The sequence below is a fragment of the Strigops habroptila genome, chromosome 7 (assembly GCF_004027225.2).
Source record: "Strigops habroptila isolate Jane chromosome 7, bStrHab1.2.pri, whole genome shotgun sequence".
Lineage (NCBI taxonomy): Eukaryota > Metazoa > Chordata > Aves > Psittaciformes > Psittacidae > Strigops > Strigops habroptila.
In genome coordinates, this window is record NC_044283.2 from 63,374,043 (window position 1) to 63,395,681 (window position 21,639).

Below are 21,639 nucleotides of genomic sequence, written 5' to 3' on the forward strand. Positions count from 1 at the left end.
TGTTTGTTTGTTTTTAACCAACAGGAATGTGAAATTGATTGTGAATGGTTAGAGTGAAGCTGTGTTTTATTTACAGTATAGAAAAAGATACAAGTTTCTAGATAGATAGATTTATTATTGCAATGTGTCAGGCTCCAGATTTTTTTTTTCCAAGGTTTTGAAACTCTCCTGGCAGTGCTGTACTACATGAAGTTCATATCAGGCCATGGTACATCTAATAAGTTTTTCCATGACATCTGCATAATAACATAATCCCAAAAGAACTCAACTAGCAATGGATTCTTACCTATTGATGGGGTTTACCAGGTTACATTACAACATTAATGTCTAAGTCCAAAAGGAGGAAAAAAGTGAAAAAATACTGCCCATTCACAGGAGAAGTATAGGGTGGAAAGAATGGAAGTCTGCAAAGTCTAAGGTTTTTTTCTGCCTATAGATCTTAAAAAAAAAACAAACCACAAAAACACAAAAATCACAGAAAAACAAGTACCTTCTACTAACACAGGCTAGCTTTTATTTCAGTAGATGCTATACAACATCTTTAAGTTATTGCAATTCATATTCTCTTTTCCCACATCCGGGTAATCTTGACATTTAATGAAAACCATCTCAATTCAAAAGATTAGATAATTTGGCATAATAAGAAATCATAATGTCTGTGGTTCAAATGTACTTCATTTGATGTTCTGGATTTATTTTTATTTATTTTATTATTTAGGAATTGTCATTAAAGAGTTTAAACACCACCACCTCCTCCTCCCTCCCCGATTCTTTGCTTTGCTGCTATTCCTTGATGATGTTCATCCAGGTGGGAGTGGCTACAAAGCTATGGAAAGTGGGCAAAGTGTCAGGGGGTTATAGATGCACAGTATTTGCAGAAGGGCCTCTTGCAGACACTTTGCCTTTGAAGAGTCAGCTTGTAAAGACAGGAGACTTGGAGCCAGGCGCTCTGCAAAAGTACAGCTTGCTGCAGAAATGCTAGACTAGAATTTTCTTGAACTGGGAGATTTGGATAGATTGGAATATGTTGTGAAATAACAATTTACTGCACATGTAGACTTTTTATCAAATGCTTCTTGATCTATGTTTTGAGGGATTGGCGGTGTTCTGCAGGTAGGGTCTTTCAGGTAACCACCATAATCCTACCATTTAATTGGAGGAGCAGCAGATGCATGTCTTGTCACAACTCAAATTAGTCTGTTGCTTTAATTTGCTCCTTTTCTGTTGTTGTTGGCTTGCATTTTTGTGAAACTACTCCGTAGTTGCAAAATTCAGGGGTGCCACTTTAACAAATATGATCCGTTTAATGATTTTTTTTTAAAATGCAAGACCTTGTTACATTGATTCAAAGCCCATTGACATTGTCTTACATAAAACAGCAGTTTGAAAAAAACAAAAAAACCAAACTAGCAAAATAAAGCATCAAGCACAGCGCCCTAGGGAACGTCAGATGTTACTTGTTGTGTCTCTAGCAGAACCTTCAGGGCTCGCCAACTGTTCCCTACCTCTGAGGTTTTATTTAAGCTGTTTTAGGGCATATTTATTTCTAGCAAATCAGAACAATTAGCATAACAAAATGCCTGATTCTTCATACTGAAAGCTTTTGAAGTCGGTACAAGTTGACCCACTAGTTACCCCTGTCTGCTTGATTGTGAAAACTAGTACATGAGTCCAATTTATGAGACATATGGGAAAGGCTTTCTTGTCTAAGTTGATTCATAAAGTTGATTTGTAAAGCTGATGGGCATTTCAGCAAATATGAGCAACTGAGCAAACCCAGTTCTCTTAGCTTTCTCCTCTGATGTCTTGCAGCAGTCCCCTAACTATACTGGCAGCCTTCCACTGAACATGCCCCAGGATGTCACCTCTACTGGTGAGCCCCAAATGGGGGACAGTACTGTAAAGGCAGTCTCATAAGTGCAGAATAGAGGGTAAGACTCTCCTCCTGATCGGTACAGTTTTGATAATACAGCCCAGAACGTGGTTGGCCTTGGTTGCCACAAGGGCACATTGCAAACTTGTGTGCAACTTGCGTGCAACTTGCGTAGAATTGTGGTAGTCCCAACTTTCTGAGAAGTAGCTTGACTAAGCTCTTTCTAAAACCTGTCAATCTCTGTCCTAGGCTGTAGAGAGGCATTTTTAACACTAAATTTCAGAGACGGTCATATTGCTACACCTTCTTCAGTTGACAGTGTCAGGCCATTAGGAGTGAATTCTGTACCCTGAGCTTTTAGGTCGCACAAGTATCGTTCTGTGTTTCTGTTTTGTTTGGGTTTTTTAGCAAGTGCCACTACTTTACAATTCCTTGCACTTGTGAATGCCAGAGAACCTGAAAGCTGTGGAAGAAATTACTTTCTCCTGGAACGAGCCTGTCCAATACTGCATTTTTCATATCCGATGTGGAAAATTGTCTCACTCAATGTGAATATGATGAAGTTCATTGAGGCTTCTATAGACCAGCTGATTAAAAGTCCTACCGCTCTGTAAAGAAACAGGATCTCTGTGGCTTGATGATAGTACATCCGTGTATGCAGTAATTTTGTCTCATTTTGTTAAGCTCTTTCCGTTTCACAAAGTTAACAGCAGAAAAACGCGCATTAGGTGATTTAGTTCGTTTTCTGCCAGATGAGCTGCGTTCACTGCCTTGCTGTTGTTCTGAGCTTCATCCAGGTTAGTTTTGAATGAATAGCAGACCGTGTTTAGGAGATCACGGTCTGGATACTTTAGAGCTACTTAAGTCTTTATCCCATGCTGACTTTTGCTAGGAATTAGATGTCTGTACTTCTATAAAAATCTGACATGAAGAAAATGACTCTTGTGTGCTGACATTGTATTCTGATACATTGCAGTTTATTTAACCTAGCCCATTTATTCAAGGAGAAATGCAAAAGTGGAAAGAAGCCAAAGCTATCATGATTTTAATTATTTGAACCAGGAGACCTTTCGGTGTACCAGTCCTTGACTTGAAAAACTTTAGCTGCGCTATGACCATGTGAGATACCTAAGTAAGGAAATAAGGGGTATCACCTTACTCCACAAATGTATTCCACTGTCTGTAGCACAGAAGGGAAAACAATCTTCAAGAATTTGCAGTTTGACTGTGCCTGTGTGGTGAGATGGGTATGGGAATAACCTTAATTACAGTCTTTTGCCAGCACAAAATCTAGCACAGCTGGGTTGTATGCCTCTGATTGCTGCTCATGGGACAGACTGACTATGTTTCCCCTTCATTAGCTCTTGTCAAATTATCATAAAGACCCTCCTTCAATGTTCTGTGTGTTTGCTTTTGGGAATCGGGGTATGACAGGATTCATATTTGGCAGGGACATTCTGTCAGATCAGAAGGGTGCAGCTGGGAAGATAAAGGTCAAAGGAAATGATCAAATATGTAAATTTTAGTTAAGGGCAGTTGGAGTGCTAGCTGATTATAAGGGGGAGAAGGTCATCAGTATTGCTTGACTCTTGCCTTAGTTGGGGTCAGATCAGTTTGTCTGATACAAAAGCATTTGCAGGACCAGGAATTAAACTGTGTGGAGCAAGAACAGAAATAGAAAGAATATTTTAAAAGCAGAGAGAGCAGCAAAGGTCAGCTTGACTCTGCACCTGAATTTGGCAGCTGGGTGCAGAGCTCGGTCTCTTAGACATCTGAAGAACTCATTTGTTTGTGGAGTTACCTGAGCTTTTGATTGACAGTGTTACCTGATGCGTTCCTTTGCTGTTCTGTGTTCACTTTCAATGCACAGCATGCTATTTTTACACTTTTGAACACGGATGCAGTGTTCTGTGGTTTTATAATAAGAGGCTAATGGAAGCTTTAAATAAAAATAAATTTAAAAAAAGAAAAACCTGCTTACTAGGATAAAAAGGGATTATATTGTATTTCTAACTTGTCTTCAGTTGAGAATTCTTTATGAAGATATCTGAAGTCTGAAATGTGTCTAGTGGATCATAGATGGCAAAGGGTTTTATCATTGTTTATATGTTTAAGGATTAAAAAATGTCACAAGGAAAGATTGAAAGCACTTCATGTAAATTGTCCCTGGAACATATCCAAGTGCCTTTTATCTCCTGGCTTCAATTTTTTTTTTTTCCCTCCACTTAAGAACAACAGGAATATGGGGAGAGGGAGAAACCAGGGGAATGAAAAAGGACTTGATGACACACATCAGTTTACTCTTAGGTGGAATGCATATGCCCTTGTGCTAAAGAGATTTTGTTTGGTTTGGCTAAAGACTACGTGGCACCAACAAGCTGACTAGCTAGTTATTGGGAATTACCAATCCATGTTTTGGTGCTGAGATTCATTGTAATGTTGGGTAATTGAAAACAAAAGGTGTAGTGGTGTTTGAAACTTTCACACCAACAGCAGAAAGTCTGAATCATAAGGGCTGTATAGGTGTTTGGGGTGTGGGAGGCAAATGATCTTGGAGCCTTGATTTTGAGATTTCAGAGCTTTTATTCTGAAGAAAAAATGATCACTTGCCTTGCAGCCAAACCAGAACATTCAGCAACGCCTGAGGAATCTCAAGCATAGAAAGTGAACTACAAACTGGCTTCTAGACTATGGTTTTGTTTGCTAGGCCTAAGACACCAGAGAGGAAGGCAAGGAGGGAAGGATATGGGCTTACAGAAACTGGTCATTGAGGTTACTGGATCTTGTAATGTATAAGGGAATATATATGCTTGTTACAAAATTAGACTTCAGAAAAGCATGGGCCCCAGAATAATTCTCTCATCTTGAAAGCATATGCAGATAAAACAAACCAGTTCTTCACACAGTTGTCTGGAATTTTCCATAAAAGAGAGAGAGGGCAGAAGAGGAGCAGATGAGTGATTTAGAGTTTGTAAGAGGTCTTTAGTGCCCACCTTTGGAGAGCTGGTGTGTAGTTGCAATTTGATTTAATAAATAAAAACAAAGCTTCACAACTGGTGTATGATCACCCAGTATTCATAGAAAGTGACATAACTCTCATATTTACAAATACACAACTGTTTCCTGCTCTCTAGTTTGAAAAATTATTTTCAAGAGATTGCTTCTATTTATAACCCCCAAAAGAATACTGTAGCAGTCAGCTGCTTGCTGCCCTTACCATTTGCAGTGCTACGGTATACAAATTATAACGTTGTAATTGTGATTCCTGCTTTGAGTACTCTGAAAAATTGTAGCCTAATTAAATAATTGTGGTGGTTGTTTATTTTTTTAAATACGTATTTGCAGCTGAGAGTTACAAGGAAACCCAGATGGTAAAGATAAAGGAAGAACCAATGGAAGTTGACATTCATGATTCGCAGGCTTCAGTGTCACCCAGCCAACCCAGCCAGAATGTTGGCTACAGCACTTTATTAGGGCGAGACATTAGTGAACACGTACAGAAGGCACCAGAAGGCCGTGTGCTCCCAGAAAGAAATCTGTTCAGCCAAGACATATCAGTGAAGATGGCATCTGAGCTGCTCTTCCAGTTATCAGGTAAAAGCAGTGGAAAAAGTAGAAAGTTGAACTTAAAGATCAAAAAAAGATTGTGTTATAACCATTAAGGTGCTATCAAAGTGTGAGATTGCTATGGCTGAAAAGTAATAGGAATTAGAGCCCTTCTACCCTCACATTAGGAATGCAAAAGCCTTGCCAAATGTCCCCCATTAGTTAGCATATGCTCTAAAGCACTGTGACAGGTCAGGTTCACAATATTTGAACTGAACTGGAAAAGCCAGAGTTCAACTCCTGTGTTTTTGAAAGCTAATTAAATAATTTTGTGACAACTGGTTGATCCAGGTCTTGGAGTATAGAAGAGCCTATAGATGGTAGCTACTGGCTTAGGGGCAGTGGCTGCAGCATGCAGTGCTTCTGGGGCTGCACTGTCCATTTCTCTTAACAAAGTGAACCTCAGCTATTACATAAAGGCAATGATATCAGCACTGTGTTTAATGAATGCTTGTATTGCACACTTTGCATGAAGCTCTAACACCGAATTAGGAAGCTGAAAAAATTTGTTGGTGCTAGTTTAAATAAAATTATGCCCATTCTCGAATCATGCTGTAACCATTTACCCCATATTACTGTGGGTTATGCTGTTATCAGAAAGCATTAAAATAGTTCTGTTGAATAGAACCTGATAGGGAAAATATGATATATGCTAATCACAAAAACCCATGTATGTTCCTCTGCAGAAAAGGTGAGCAAAGAGCACAACCACAATAAAGATAACACCATCAGAACTACAACCAGGTAAGTACAGTCCGTTGTTATCTGCAAAGCTGTAGGGTAAATGGCATTGCTTCGTTTTGCCTTGTGAACTTAAATATGTCTGTCTCCTGCAAGTGTGACCTGATATTACAAATGTAAGTTATTTTCATGAGTAATGTAACTTATATCTGAAAAATTACACTTATGGATCTGATTGCTTAGAGTTCATTAGAAAAAGGGCATTTGAACCCAAATTGACTCTGATCAAGTATTCACACATCATTTTGAGAATTATTTTTTTTTTCCCAATTTTTTTTTTCTACAAAAACTGAAACTTAAAAGAAACTGCATAGTACATGCAGTGCTTGAGGGAAGAGCAGGCTGACAACTGGATTTTAAGACATGGACCAATGTAGGAAGAGGTGATTTTGGTTCAGTCTTCTGTCAAACTTGATTTCTTTAATAAAATTTCATTTTAGTATTTCTATCGTCTCAGTGCCTTTCAGAGATGAATTTTTAAAAGTCAGACTGTAAGACAATGCTAATGAAACATTTGTTACAGATTACAGTCACATTAATATGATGAATGAAATTATCTGGGAATTAAAAACATGATCCAATTATAGCACGTGCTGTTAAAGAAATACGCACTTTACAGTATTGTTGCTGGGAACAAGCCCGCGAGTTGTTTATATATACGTGAGCAGCAAAGTGAGGTGTCCCTATGGGAAAATTCAAAGCTCTTATGTAATAAGTGGTAGCTGGAATTGGCAAAAATTTAGGAGCCCATGGTGAGGAGTAGGCAGGAATTGGCAAGAGTTCCTACCTGAAAGTAGGCAAGTATTCTTTCCTACCCAGAAGTTCCCTAATCATTGTGGATGGGTTGGAGACTGAGCACACTGAAGTGACAAAGAGTTCCTTCAAAGATAGAGAAAGACTTTCTGTGCCTCTTCAGCCCCTTCTACAGAAGTTCCCAGCATGTGCAGTGCCTGCTAAGACAACTTTGTCCAGGCAGAAATTGAAAAGCATTTCAGTTGCATAAGAAATGATCTCTAAAATACGTTGTTCTTAAATTCCTAGGTCTGTCCCATTCATTTCATGGTAACTGCAATAAATAAATAATTTGGTTTTAATAAACTGACCATCTCAGTAAACTTACATTAGGGACTTTTTCATGGTACAAGTTGAAAGATAATTAAATTGAGCTTTTAACTTCTGGCTTCTGTGAATGCTTCCCATGTTTGCTTGTTTGGGAATTTGTGGGATATGCAGCCTGCAAAGCCCTCCTGTGACTACTTAAAAAGCATAAGTCTGAGAGATACATATGGAGATAAATGCATATGTTGTCCAGCTACTCATTAACTATCCGGTGTGCATTGCAGGGAGGGTGTGACAAATAGTTGAAAATAGATTTCAGTGTCTCATGATGTTACCGGCAGGACTGGTGTGAGAATCCAGAGCTGCTTTTGGATCTATCAAAGGTAATTCAAGCTGGAAAGGTTGAGGACAGTTCAAAGACAAGTTCCCCTTCTTCTGGCTGCCAACTGTTCAGAGTGTAGCACAGTTGCCTCTTGTCAAACTTGCACTGAGTTTTACTGAGAAGTCCTGGTAATGGCTGCTAACCATCAGAGCATGAAATACCAAGTGCCTGGTTCAATTCTTCTGGGTGCTTTTCTTATCTTACCTATCTATCAACAGAAGAAGACATGAATGAGAAGAGCTTCTTAAGGGGAAGTGAGTCAGCGTACTAAATCCTATCAATTCAAACAGATCGACTTGAAAGACCTTGCCAATAAACAAACCACCCAAAACCAGCCAAACAGCTGGAAGTCTTTACTGGTAAGGGTATGACGCCTTCTCAAAAATAGAATGTGATGGAGCAGCCAGTGGAGGATAGAGGCACGCAGACTGCATCAAGAAAACGTGGTGGTGCAGTTTGGCTCACCAACCTACATCTGGAGTAATGACAGAAAGGCATTTGAAACACAGTTGTTGAATCACAACCTGACAGCTGCAGAGAGCCAAGGTGAGGTCAGTGTTATCCACCTGTGAGTATCTGGGGAGCGGAAAGATTAAGCTGTGTCGTTGGTGAGTCTTAAATCAGCAAAGCTCAGCAAGATGAGATACACAAGCAGTTTTTGCTGTCTTACTCCATATTAACATTTCTAATTGTCACCTATCTGTTGCTATTCCTCCTGTGAGTATTCCTGGACTTTGCGAGCATATGACTTTGCTTAAGCAGCTGAAATTGGCAAGGATTCCTCACAGTTCAATGGCTGAGAGAGATGGTAGAGCCTGCCATCTGTGATAAGAAGACAGAAAGTGGAGAAGCAAATGATCTTGAAGGGAATATGCCAGCATAAGATGCCAAGATAAGTTGCTTTCATCTAGAGAACTGTGTAGCCATAAAACTGGAAAAGTGCAGCCAGAAAAAAAATCCTAAAGCTTGATCTTCATCTGAAGGGACTTTGCACACTGAGAACAATTTGTGTCATTTCTTACTATGAAGCAGGAGCTCCTCCCCCTATACTTTGCGCTGGGAATTGGAGGACATATCTGCTGAAATTAAAATAATAATAGGGCCAACACTGAAGAGGCTCAGCTGCCATTCTAGAGAAAGGCAGAAAAGAGGTATCCGAGGACGGTTCTGTAATTCACCAGAGGCCGATGGCAGAGAGGGAAATCCTTGGGACACAACATGATGTAGTCTTCAACAGCAACCTGCTTGTGATATATGGCCTAGCCTTTAAACAGATAAGCTTTGCATTGTCCATTTTGCTTAGAACCAGCAATGAGCAGTGTCCCAGTGACTGAATCTAAGGCAGAAGCAAGAAGGCCAACATGGAAACCTGAGTGGATTACAAGATTTTGAAGAGTTACAACAGTAATAAAACTTTTTTTATTGGTGTTTTTCTTTCAAATCGTTATTAAAGCAATGAGAGGAATGTTGCAATAAATGATGCCATATTTTTATACAGCGTCAGTCTGTTTTATATTATGTCACCCCTGAGTAGAAGCGTAAGTCTTCGAAAAAGTTTTTGCACATGTGGTCTAGAGCTGTTTTGCTTTATCCTGATCACTTGTTTTCTTGAGTATTATGCATTGTTCAGCTATCTGCAAACACTGAACTGTTCAGGTTTGGGGCAGCTGCACACCTTCACCTGCAACACAACCTAACGCTGACTGTGTTTATGGTTATGTTCAACCTTTTGTAGAAATACCAAAATATCCCACTAACTGTCACATATGGAACAGCACAAAATGAATAATGGCCACAAAACTTAATGAGAAATCAAATGACGTGATTGACAAAAGTGTTACATCATCATGTTAACTAATTAACAGCAACTTTCCTAAAGACAGAAGAGATCTGACAGAATACAGGTGGCTCAGTGGGGAACACCTTGTTCACCTTCTGCAGAAAAACTCTAAGAGGAAAAACTTACGCAAATGTCGTCGTTTAGATTGACACCTTGAGTATCTGGACTGGTAGGGTCAACTTGGTTGGTGCTACTGGCATGTACTTTCTCGATCTGGACTACCCACTGTGCAATGCTTTGTAAGACCTCTTAGTACACGCTTTATCCTGAAAAGGTTATTGGATAAGAACAGGCTGTTGAAATGAGCTGGCCTCCTGTCCTACACCTTTAAAATAATCTACTATACAGCAGCTTGTTAAGGATTCTCAGTATGAGAGAGATCATGTTTAATGTAATTCTCATTTTGCTTAGAAGAAACTGATAGTTTGCATGCAGATGAAGTACACTGCCTTAGTAAACAGTTTTCCAAGAAAGACTGCCCTTTTCCATTTTGAATTTTTTGATGTATACTCTTAATGATGTCTGTCTGTATTGTAGACGAGGAATTCTTGTTTCTGTTATGATCTTTAATTGACCAGAAAACAGAAAACTGACAGAAATGCCAATTCATTATTGAAACTGACTTTTTACTGCCTGTTAATTAAAAACAAAGCATGCTATGGTTTTTGGAGTCAAATAGCTGATAGGTTTTGCACTTAATACTCTTTGGGAAGTAACTATTCAGTTAGCTTATATGAATTGTTTCCTGCTTTCAAAATCAAACTCATGCTTTCAAAATCAAACATATTCATTTCATTCGCGGAATGTCATGTTTAACCTGACATTTGAAAAGTTTTGTTTTAAAAAATAATAACTATATACTGTATTATTAAATAATAATATTTTCCACTTTTCCTGATTTCCCTCTCCAGATACAACAGTAGAATACAAATTTTTGAAGGATTAATTTTAATGATGCAGATTGTATTGTGATACAGCAAATCTGAGATGTTGAATTGTAGGTAAAAGCCTTTTGGGATTACTTCAGTTTTCACACTGAGATGCAATTTTACCAAGGCATACCTCTTCTCCCCACCTTGCCTCACAGTCTGCGTATCTTTCAGCATGAATTCTGTAAATGAAACAGGGCTTTTAACAAGGTGGTATTTGTTATAATATTAAGATGATAGGGTCAAAAATCATGTTTACTTCTTATGTTAACTACTATTTTGTGTACGAAAAGACATTTTATTTTTTCCTATAGCCCTTTCTTTTCTGAAGACACATTTAGACAATCACCGTTCACTTCCAACTCGAAAGATCTCCTGCCTAATGACACTACTCTTCATGGAAGGACATCTGCACCAGGTCAGATACTTTCTTCTTTCATTACTTCCAGCTAATATACCTTTTTAAAATTTTGTGACTGGAAACTCCACCACCTGACCAGTGCTGTTAAGATGTGGTCTGGTTTGTCAAAAGGCCACAATCTCTCCATCACAGTAAATGGTTCTTATTAAGAATAAAAAGAAAAAAGTTATATATTGGTGAAGCATTTTTATTAATAGTCTTTAAACTGCTATTTCCATGAATTCTGCTAGAGTCTATAACAGGTTAAACTCAGCAGTATTAACAGAGGCTGGGGGTTTTGTGTGTGTGTCTCCCATATGTAAAGGAACTTGACTGATGTCAGATTACTATCTGCTATTCTCCTGTTACTGGCCATTTCCACCTCCATCTCTCAGAGTACAGATGAAATGTTTGCACTACATGTATCACAGTGGCTGAGCTTGGCAATACAATATTCCTGCCTTTAACAGTAATTTAAAACCTTTTTGGAAAGATAGGGAGTTCTTAAAATATACTGAAAAGTCTCAGTATTTGAAGGTACATTTCCACTGATATTCTGCACTAGCTGACAGGCGTTTTATGTCTAGGTGTAGGTTGGGTTATATTCTGCATTAAAATGGAAAATAAAGGCATGTAACAGTACTATTCAGGGTGGCACTGACAAAAACTTGATAGGTGCCTTTACTGTCCTGTTGCAAAATAAGTCATTTGCTAGTTCACTGCTATCTGTTCTTAAATTAACTGCTCTCAGTTCTAAAGGTCAGTAATTACACAGCCAGCCATAGGGAGGGTTATTCACCTTTTCTTAGCAATCAATAAAGATTTGGGCATGTTACTGCTAATTTTCAGCTATAGACTGTCACTTAATTTACAACTTAACAGACCCTTCATTTTTTTTAATGCTTGAATAGTCATTTGACAGCTTGTGAAGTGGCAGATGAGGGTAAGAGCTAGATGTTGTCTAAGGGTAAATATGCATAACAGGAAGAAAAAGAAGATTTGTAGCATAAGGACAAGGGTCTTCAAGCTAGCCTGAGCCACACTTTTGCAAGGAAGTAGTGGATTTTGTAACTCTGGGTGAGGAGATGCAGATCACGTGTGGGTGCTTTTAAGTATTAAAATGTAAACCGGGTTAGCACTTCAATCCTGGCTTTTGACCTTGGCATAACATGGAATATTCATATACCCAGATGAAAGACGAGAACTCTTAGACTCCTCAGGCAGTGCTCGATACCTCAGAGGACATGGCCTCTAGTAGCAATATTCTTACATCATACCAAGATGAATGTATAAGAATTTTAATTCTCTGTAAGACTTCATTTTAAGTGAGGCCACTAAAACTGTGGTTGGGTTTTGGTGACATGTTTAATCTTACACTTGAAAGATGTAAAGTATCTAGCTGGTCAGGACATCCTGGAGTGTTAGAATGGCTTCTAGGAACTGGGTTTTGTATGTCTGTGCTGCCCCATAATCTGTCTTATGGAATATAAGTACTACCTTGATAGGTCTGTGTATTACATATAATACATATTTCTCTGTGAGTATAAGACTCTGATATGTAATAGCAGCATGTATACTGAAAATGAAAAATGCCAGTTTCTGCTTAGTTTTTATTTTTGGAACAGCCGTGTCATTCAGCAGCCCTGTTGATTTTTCTCAGCTTAATAATAAATCCTTGGACCTGAAGGGTAACTTTACAGTAGCACCAGGAATGTGGTTTAAATTTTTAATCAATTACAAATGTGATATTCATGTAAAAGAACAGCAGAATACCCATAGGTAGATTTCCTACTAGTTTCAGCCTTGCAAGAAGAAGTAGTCTCTGTAGTGCTATGGATAACTCAGAAGAAACTTTATTCCTGAAGAAAGCAGTGTATAGAAACAGTAACAAACCATTGTAATTGACAACGGGATGTAAGAGAAAATGCTGTGAAAATGTGCATGTGGTGTCCTGTGGACAAATGGTATATGTGCTTTCACTTGAGATTTGTTTTGGGTTATTTTATCCCTGAAAGAGGATAGTAAGTAGAAAAGAACAGCGTAAGAAAATGACAGAAAATTTGCAGTCCAGTGTTATCTTCAAGTCGTCAACTAAGATCCAAGTAGGTTTACTGCTCCTGGGCAAGAGCCTTCATTAAGCAGTACTCATAGCCAAAAAGGCAACTCTGTGCCACTGTCACCACAGCTAGCAGAGTCTGATGAGCAAGCATGGGGCCTGAGTTGCTGCTCTGTGCTGGCTTTCTACAACCAGACTTGACTCAGGCAGGCAGGGTGGCATGAGGAAGCCTTTGCTGCCACTTGGTCTTGGGTGGCCTTGGTTGAACCCCACGTACGTAGTGCTGCTTTCCAAGAGAGCACCAGTATGGGTGGTTGTATCCCCAGACTCCTGCCAACTTTCTGTCTGCAGACTTCTTGGCACCCTAGCTGCGAGGAATTGGGAAAAGTGACAGGAACATAGGACAGTAAGATCTCTTGTGTCAAATTCAATTATTTTCTGTAATAGGTGACAACATTATATAATCTCATTCATTATCAAGCTCCATCTTAAACCTGTTGCAGGTTTAAGTATGAGAACACTGGTTCTGAAGCTCATCCCTTTGAAGGGCTGAGACCACTCTCTTTTCAGCCTGAATTTATTCACACCAACTTCTGGTTTTGTTGTTTCACCAATGCTGCCTTTCAGCTTTGATTATTCTTCTCCCTTGTGATGTTCACTATCTGATGTTCCATCTTACATCCCCACTAATCTTTTTCAGAAAAGTAAGCCAGCCAATGTTTTTTAGTCTCTTTTAGTATGATAGAGTTTCCATTTCCTGACTGACATCGTAGCCTTTTTCTGCCTGTTTAGGAAAATTAATTTCTGCAAGTATAAGTAGGTAGAACCATACCTGCTATTTTACAGGAGGTTTTACCAGTGACTTTTTTAGCAGCATGCAGTCTTCTATATGTATATTGGAAATGCCTCTCCTGATTAATCTCGATCTTTGTAATTACAACATGCTGATGACTCTCAGTTCATTTGCTAATCAAATAGTAACATGTTTTCTTTTCCATTACAATTTCAGCTGATGGTTTCAGCATGCAACAGAAATTCTTGTTCCTACTTTCTAAGCCTATGACCTTGTAATCTGAATTGTTTCACTTATTATTCTAGCTCTCAAGATTCTTTAATATTCTGAAATTTCTGCATGTTGATGATACTGCTTTCACTAATGCAATGCTGGGGTTTCTTGTGCTGAAGCTATTAAAGAGGATTTTTAAGTGTGGTTTGTCCAAAATTCAGTCCGTGGAGACTTCAGCTTAGTGGCCTCCTCAGTGCAAACCACTGCTCTTCATATATAAGAAAACTGCAAGAAAACTTACAAGAAAACTGCAAGATCAGGTATTTAAGAGGAAGAGCACTCTTTGTGGGGCATTGAGTATGTAAGATCCCCAAAGAATATGAAATAATTAGGAAAGACGTCTTAAAAGATGTGTGAGAACAATGCACTGATCAGGGCATTCACTGGAGAAAAAAAACCCAACTAACTAAATGACGACATAGTCATGGATTTGGCCTGAAAAAGAGGTGTCGTAATCCTGATCAGCAGCAGTATCACAGGCAGGAGATGTGATTCTCATGCAGTAGATTTGAAGTCTGGTAGCCAAGGAAATGACAATGAAATCTCCAACAGCTGTCGGAAAGGACTGAACAGCCCCGCAGAAGCTATGGTACCCCCCTGATAATCTGTGGTGAATTCTTAATGTTCTGAGAAGGGAAGAAAGTGGTTTCCTATAGTACATAGTTTGAAGGTATTGGATGGATTTAGGGCACTACTTCCCTTCCTTTTGAAGGTGTTTTGTATATTAATAAAAATACAAAGTTAGTTGTAGTTACATTACACTTGTCTGTATTGCTGTTACCATCCAAATAAGCTCATTTTTACTCAAAAAATGGAAATAAAATAAAATGGTATTGATGTCTGCATCAATCAAACCCACTTTGCTTAGAAATTACCATAGTATCAAAGTCATGCCTAATACAAAGTCACATCAAAACCAAATTAATTATTTCAGCTTTCCCCTATAAGGATAGCAAAACGACCTTTTTTGGCCTAGCAAAAGGTAGGAAGTAAAAAATGATCATTTTCATTCCAAACAGACTCTTTAAAGGGGCATTTTTATCTTCTCTTTTATAAGGCTCTTCTTATGACAGAGTAGAATTTAGTTTTATGTCAGACTATATAGTTCAGTCCAGATGACTGGATAAATTAAGAACTTGATCTTATGCTGGTGTTCATGACCCTTAGCTGATCTTCAATGTGTTTTAATCGTTTTCCACTAACTCACTGACTCATTCTGTAAATCAAACTTGCGTTCATAAAGTCAAGATAAGCCATACTCACTATTCCTTTTCTGGTCAGTTTATTGATACTGGTGAAGACTCCGGCTATGAGGTTTTGGAAGTATTTTTTCTCCATTTGTATCTGTGTGTAGTATAATAATATTTCATTATTTTCTCACCTATTTACCTATGGTATTCTCCTTCACACATTGATAGTGCTGAATATTGAAACAATCTTCTCTGTAGACAATTAAATTAAAAACAAAATTTTTTTTTCTTTTTTAGGTTTACTACTTCTTGCAAAACTATTATTTATTGTGTTAAGTGAATTTCACATGGCTAAAATAGACTTTTGGAACTGGAGGATGTACGTTTTGGGGAGTTGTAGTCCATGAATAGCACTGGCATTTTTAATGTTGTCCATTGGTGCTAGAGATAAATTTACCAGTGTCACTTATTTCAATGAAATAAACGCAGTAAAGGCTCTGTGCTCAAGTACTCTTTTGAAAATGCATCAGAGCCTCTTCTGTCACTGTGTCTTCATACTCTTCACTGGCCTGTAAGATGACAGAGTTGGCCATACTTCCTCTTTGGAAATGTCCAGAAGCCAATATTTTGTCAGTACCATGGTACTTGGTTCAGTAGAGAATTGGAAACATAGTGCAAAAATGTTGCATTTTGGTACTGTCAGTTGTATTTTTATTGATGATGTAATTAGTGGCATTATCCCATATTTATGTTTATTGAACTAAGGTAATATGTGTAACAAAGATTCTCATATGTTTGGAACTACAGGACTAGTCAGGAGATGCACACATTTCTCCTGTTACTGTTCATGCTCACAGCCTCCTCCTTTTCTCTAAAGCAGTAATTCCTCTGTAACTTTTATATACTGGAAGGGGAAAATCTGCCTGCTCCCTGGGCCTCATCTCTGCACAATCTCCAACACAGCAGCACTAACATTTGTGTGGCCACACTGTAAGCCAAATCAGGGCAAGTAGTGAACTAATCTCCTTATTTTTCTGATAGTTTGTGGGAATGTTGGGATGTGAGCAGGGTGAAGGGAAGGCCATATCTTTCGGCCGTGTGAAATTTCAGCATTTGTGTGATTGACGTGGCTGTGACCACACTTAATCTTGTTTACGGTCTTCTGTGACTGTAGTTGAAAAATACCTCCTGAGGGGTTAGAGTTTTAACTTGAACGTGATAAATAATCAAGCTGTTCACGTTGCACGGATAACACATTCTTTAGTATGAAGTATTTTGCATGTGTCTTCCTAATCCCTTTTTATAGACCCTATAATGTCAATATATACCTCTTGATGTTCTAATTTTGTGTGACTTTAAGTATCTAGAAAGTACATAGCAAGAGCTCTTCTGGTCCAACCTGCAGATGTACCCATTCATATATACTCTTTTCCAGAAGTATTTGTGCTTGGTTCTGGTCTCCTGTGCTCTGCAGCAAACTAAACTTCTCCAACCATCTACAGCAACCAGCTCTGAATTTTGGTTCATCACTGGGTTAGTTAAGAAAGTCATGACTTTAATAAATTGAATATGAGGTTAGAGTGAATCTGACTATAGTTTCCATTTCTTCACAAGTTGCTGGTGACAATTTTCCTTCTTGACCTCTTTTAGTCTGCTGCCAGGCTTTATGTTTTTAACTTACCTTACGTTGTTCCTGAGACCACTGTAACTTCACTGCAGAAATGAAGGGACACCTTCAGGGTTTGATTTCTGTGTAGGGGTGTCCTGGTTTCAGCTACAACAGTTATTTTTCTTCTTCCAAGTAGCTGGTGCAGTGCTGTGTTTTGGCTTTAGTCTGAGAACAATGCTGATAACACACCCATGTTTTAGTTGTTGCTCAGTAGCACTCACCCTGATCAAGGACTTTTCAGTCTCTCGTGCTCTGCCAGTGAGGAGAGGCATGGGAATCCGGGAGGGAGCAGAGGCAGGATACCTGACCCAAACTAGCCAAAGGGGTATTCATATTTCATATGTACATGACTGCTTTAGAGCATTAAGTATCTGAAGTATCTTGAAGAGGGCCTTCAGGGATGCTGGAGGGGGTCTATTCATCAGGGACTGTAGTGATAGGAAGAAGGGGTAATGTGTTCATACTAAAACAGGAGATTTAGGTTGGATATAAGGAAGGAATTCTTTGCTGTGAGGGCAGTGAGGCACTGGAACAGGTCACCCAAGGAAGTGGTGAATGCTCCATCCCTGGCAGTGCTCAAGGCCAGGTTGGACGGGGCTTTGAGCAACCCGGTCTAGTGGAAGGTGTCCCTGCACATGGTGGGGGGGTTGGAACTAGACGGTCTTGAAGGTCTCTTCCAACCCAAACCATTCTATGATTCTGTGATTCCATACCACAGCATGTCATGCCCAGTATATGAACTGGGGGGAGTTACCCAGAAGGCCCAAAGTGCTGCTCAGGTTGGGCTGGGTATTGGTCAGCAAGTGGTAAGCAATTGTATTGTGCATCACTTGTGTTTATTGTTTTTTCCTTTACCTTTTTAGCTTTATATTCTTTCCCGTTGTTATTTCCCTTCTCATTAGTAGTAGTAGTAGTAATTTTGTATTATATTTTAGTTACCGGACTGTTCTTATCTCAAGCCGTGGGGTTTACATTCTTTTGATTCTCCTCCCCATCCCTCTTGGAGGAGAGGCGGGGAAGGGGGGATTGAGTGAGCAGCTGCATGGTTCTGAGTTACTGACTGGGCTTAAACCACGACAAGGGGACTGTTGGCACTTCTGTCACCCTGGAAAATGTCCTTAGGTCTTAGGGGACTATGAAATGCACAAGCCCTGAGGATTTCTGCGAAAGTGAACAGCAGTGAAATGTTGGCATTTAAATTGCCTTTGTATAGCTTCCCAGCTATGTACCCATGGAGTTAATTAGAACAATTCACACCTCCTTATGGTTTCTTAGCTTACATCTGCCAAAAAGTCTCTAACTTCACATTGTGGGTAATCCTCTGTTTACTTTAGGAAGGCTCTCTTCACAGTCCTAAATGCTAGAATTCGTAAAGGAAATCTAGGGTTTAAGAGCACAATTAATTCAGGACAGCAGAACCTGGGGATTATTGTTTTCGAGAGAACCACAGGATGCTTGAGGTAGGAAGCCTAGTTTCCACCCGCTTCCTCAGAGCAGAGTCAGCTTGTTGCACAAGGCTGTGTCCAGTCAGGTTTTGCGTATCTTCAGGGATGGAGACTATGGGCAGCCTCTGGGCAACCTGTGCCAGTGTTTGACCACGGTCACAGTAAAATGAGTGTTTTCTTATGCTTAAATGGAGTTTCCTGTGGTTTAGTTTGTGCCATTCCTCCTTTCCACTCAGCATCACTGTGAAGACCCTGACTACTTCCTCTTATTCTCCCCCATCAGGTGTTTATACAAATTGGAAAGATCCCACCAAGACTCGTCTTCTCCAGGCATAACAGTCCTAGCTCTCTCAGGCTCTCCTTGTATGACAGATGTTCCAATGCCTTAATCATATTTGCTGGACTTCAGACTGCTTTGAAAGTCTAAAAGAATATTTCAAGATCCTGGCAGCGGTTTCCATCCCTGTGATGTGATGGAACAGCAATTTTTATTGCCAGTATAGTTGCAGAGGAAGTGCACATGCACGTGAATTATATCGTACCTTTTTTCCCCTGCTTTGTCCCATTATTAGTGCTTATGGTCATTTTATTTGCTTTCAGTTTTGGTCTGAGTTATGAGCTCTGTCTACTCAGGACATTAGATATCCCCTTCAGTTTCTTGATGAGGAGAATGCCTGACCCCTGTTGCCTTCCTGGCAGGGTGGAGAAGAGTGGCACTTGGTCCTGTTCATTTCTATTTGTATTTCTGTGAAATGTGCTTGTTGAAAACAGTGTGGGAGGTAGATGTCTGCAGAACACAATGGTAGGTACTCACTAAGCCTTGCTTAGTCTCACTAAGTCTCGTTCTCAGTCCTCAAAAGCACTCATTTCATTGCTCTTCCAGTACCTGTCCGGGGCAAGATTCAACCAGATACTCTCCTTTTGTATATGTGGGTGCATATGTATGTTTGTGTAAAAATCCATGCAGATGCATGAAAAACAATAGTGAAGATATTCCTCTGACAAATCTAACCTGTATGACAGCTTCATAGATAGTAGGAAAATTTTTATGACAGAGTTGGGAGATTGATTTGAGTAACTGATTTTAGTTCCGTATCTCCAACATGCATTTTACTTTCATTCTTCACACAAAAAGAATGTCTTTTGGGCTCTCATTGACTGGTGTATGCTCTCTGTCTTTGCACTCTCTGGAAGACATTGGTCTGTCAGCCGTCGTGGTTGTTCTCTGAAGTCTGTTAGCAAGAGACAGATAGCTGGCAAGCTGTGGAGAGTGATTCTAGGAAGGTGAGATAGTTGGGCTGCTATAGAAGTGGGCTATGCTTGGCATAGTTCTCCAAAGCAAGACAGATTTTGCAGAATTTATTCAACATAATTCAGTGCTAAACTACGTGACAGTGGTTCTGGCTCTAGCATGGTTTTTCTCTCTCGCATCCTTTCTTCACATTCCCATGATCATCTGCCTGGGTGCAGCATTCTCTCACTGTGCACCCAGCTGCCTTGACAACCGCTTTGCACTACAGACATCGAGCAGAGGGTTCCAAATTTCTGGTTCATTTAATAGAATCATAACCAACGAGGCTGCAACTGATTACAGCATTACATTTCCCTTGCAGCTTTTTCTGGGTCTGCTGCCAAACAGTTTGCAGGTAGTGCATGTGTACTGTAGATCTGTGATACAGTAATAGAGATTATGTCCTGAGCACAGGCACACAGTCTTCATAACAAAGTCCCTTCAGAACTGAAAATACTGTTACGCAGAACAGATAATTTCAAATCAGCAAATTGTCTCTAGCTCAAACACGCACAGTGCATTCTTAGGCTAAAACAAGACAAGTGATAATGTGCCGCATTGTTGTACATGTTTTAATTTTTCTCAACCATCAGTTGAAAAATATTGGCTATTCCCACAGCAACTAAGGAGAATGTGATCAGATCATTCTGAAGAACACACAAAACTGCTTGTGAATTGGCCAGTCCGTCTCTCAATAACAGCACATGCTAAATAGCAGGACTTTGCATGAATTGTTATGGGCATACAGAGTTCACTTCTTTTCCTTGTGAAGTCACTGCACTAATTACTTTGCCAATTATTTACAGGACCTTCAAGATGAAAGGTGTTAATTAAAATAGACAAACAGAAAGATACGCATTCAGGTCCATGTGTAATGGCTGTCTTGAAAGGCATTTGACATCTATCTGAAAATCTGTGATCCTTGTTTTATTATGGGCTGCCTTTATACAGGGTAACTTTTCCCCCTCTAATACCGTGCAGTCTTCTCATACAGGCAAAAATATTTTTTTATTTCATGTGCCTTTTGTGTTTGTTCCTCCTAAAGCAGGATCAGCTTCGTGGTAAAGGACAGAAGAACAAAGTACTTGGAACAAATACCTTCAGGTTTCATTCAGAATAAACCCAAACGAGATCCCATTCATTAAACCCAGCAAACCAAAAGCTGGGTTTAATAATTAAGAAATTAATTATTAACTGGTTTAATAATTAAGAAATATTACCAACATCAAATCCAACACAAAATGGCAAAAGGTAACTGTTTCACCCCACGTGCAAAAATAAAACTTAGCAATTGGGTTTTTTACCCTTTCAAACAGGGCAGGTTTTGGCATCTCTTCTAATTTTTTTAGTATGTTTTCTGAGTCTCTAGTAGTTACTGAACAGCAAGTGATCTTTTCAAAAAGTAAAATAGTTTTACAATAAATATGTAACGCAAGTGAGGGTCAGATTTGAGAAAGGCATCCTGAGCAGCTGCACTCACCCGAAGTACAGAATGAGAAATGTGGGATTTTGTCTACCTCGTCTTCTACTGGCAGGTGAATTGCAGACAGCACAAGGTCTGACAAGTTCTAGGGACCTGTGTTTTGATGCAGATGGCAGAAGGCAACTTGGTGAAGAATAGCCATGAAGTGATAGAACATGGGTTTTGGGAAAGGAAGAAGGGAAAGCAGCAAAATAACAGCAGCTGGCTTCAGGAAGGACAATGGTAACCAACTTGGAGAAGAAAAGAGGGGAGACATGATAATGGTATTCAAATATGTAAAATGACAGCTTTGAGAGAAAAAGAATAAACCTTGCCTGTGTTCATGTGAGCAGAATAAGGAATAACAGGCTAAGTGACAACAGAGGAAATTTAAGTTAAACACCAAGGAAAACTTTTCAGCAGTGGTTTTGCACTCGTACAGCTGTGACAGGAGGCTGTGGAACCTCTGTCATGGGAGGGCTTTTTAAAAAAGTAAGTTAGACAAGCAATGTCAGGACTAATGGGTGTGTTTGGTGTGTGGCTGGTGTGCCTCTGGGCCAGGGAGAATCACGATGGCCTCCTGAGGTCCCCTCCAGCTCTAATTCTGTGATAAAAATTCAGTAGCAAAGC

At 39.4% G+C, this 21,639-nt stretch overlaps 1 protein-coding gene across 8 annotated transcripts in view; it reads left to right on the top strand.

Annotated features, from left to right (window-relative positions):
* ZNF827 (zinc finger protein 827) overlaps positions 1–21,639 on the top strand; it is a 103,309-nt gene that overhangs the window by 59,191 nt on the left and 22,479 nt on the right. For all 8 annotated transcript variants that reach the window (XR_003992328.1, XR_003992329.1, XM_030492742.1 and 5 more), the window contains 3 exons: positions 5,219–5,467; positions 6,166–6,223; positions 10,745–10,848. Coding sequence is in view for 6 of the 8 variants with exons in the window: in XM_030492742.1 (XP_030348602.1) it covers positions 5,219–5,467; positions 6,166–6,223; positions 10,745–10,848 (411 nt within the window). In the remaining 2 variants the exon portion in view is untranslated. The remainder of the gene's footprint in view (positions 1–5,218; positions 5,468–6,165; positions 6,224–10,744; positions 10,849–21,639) is intronic.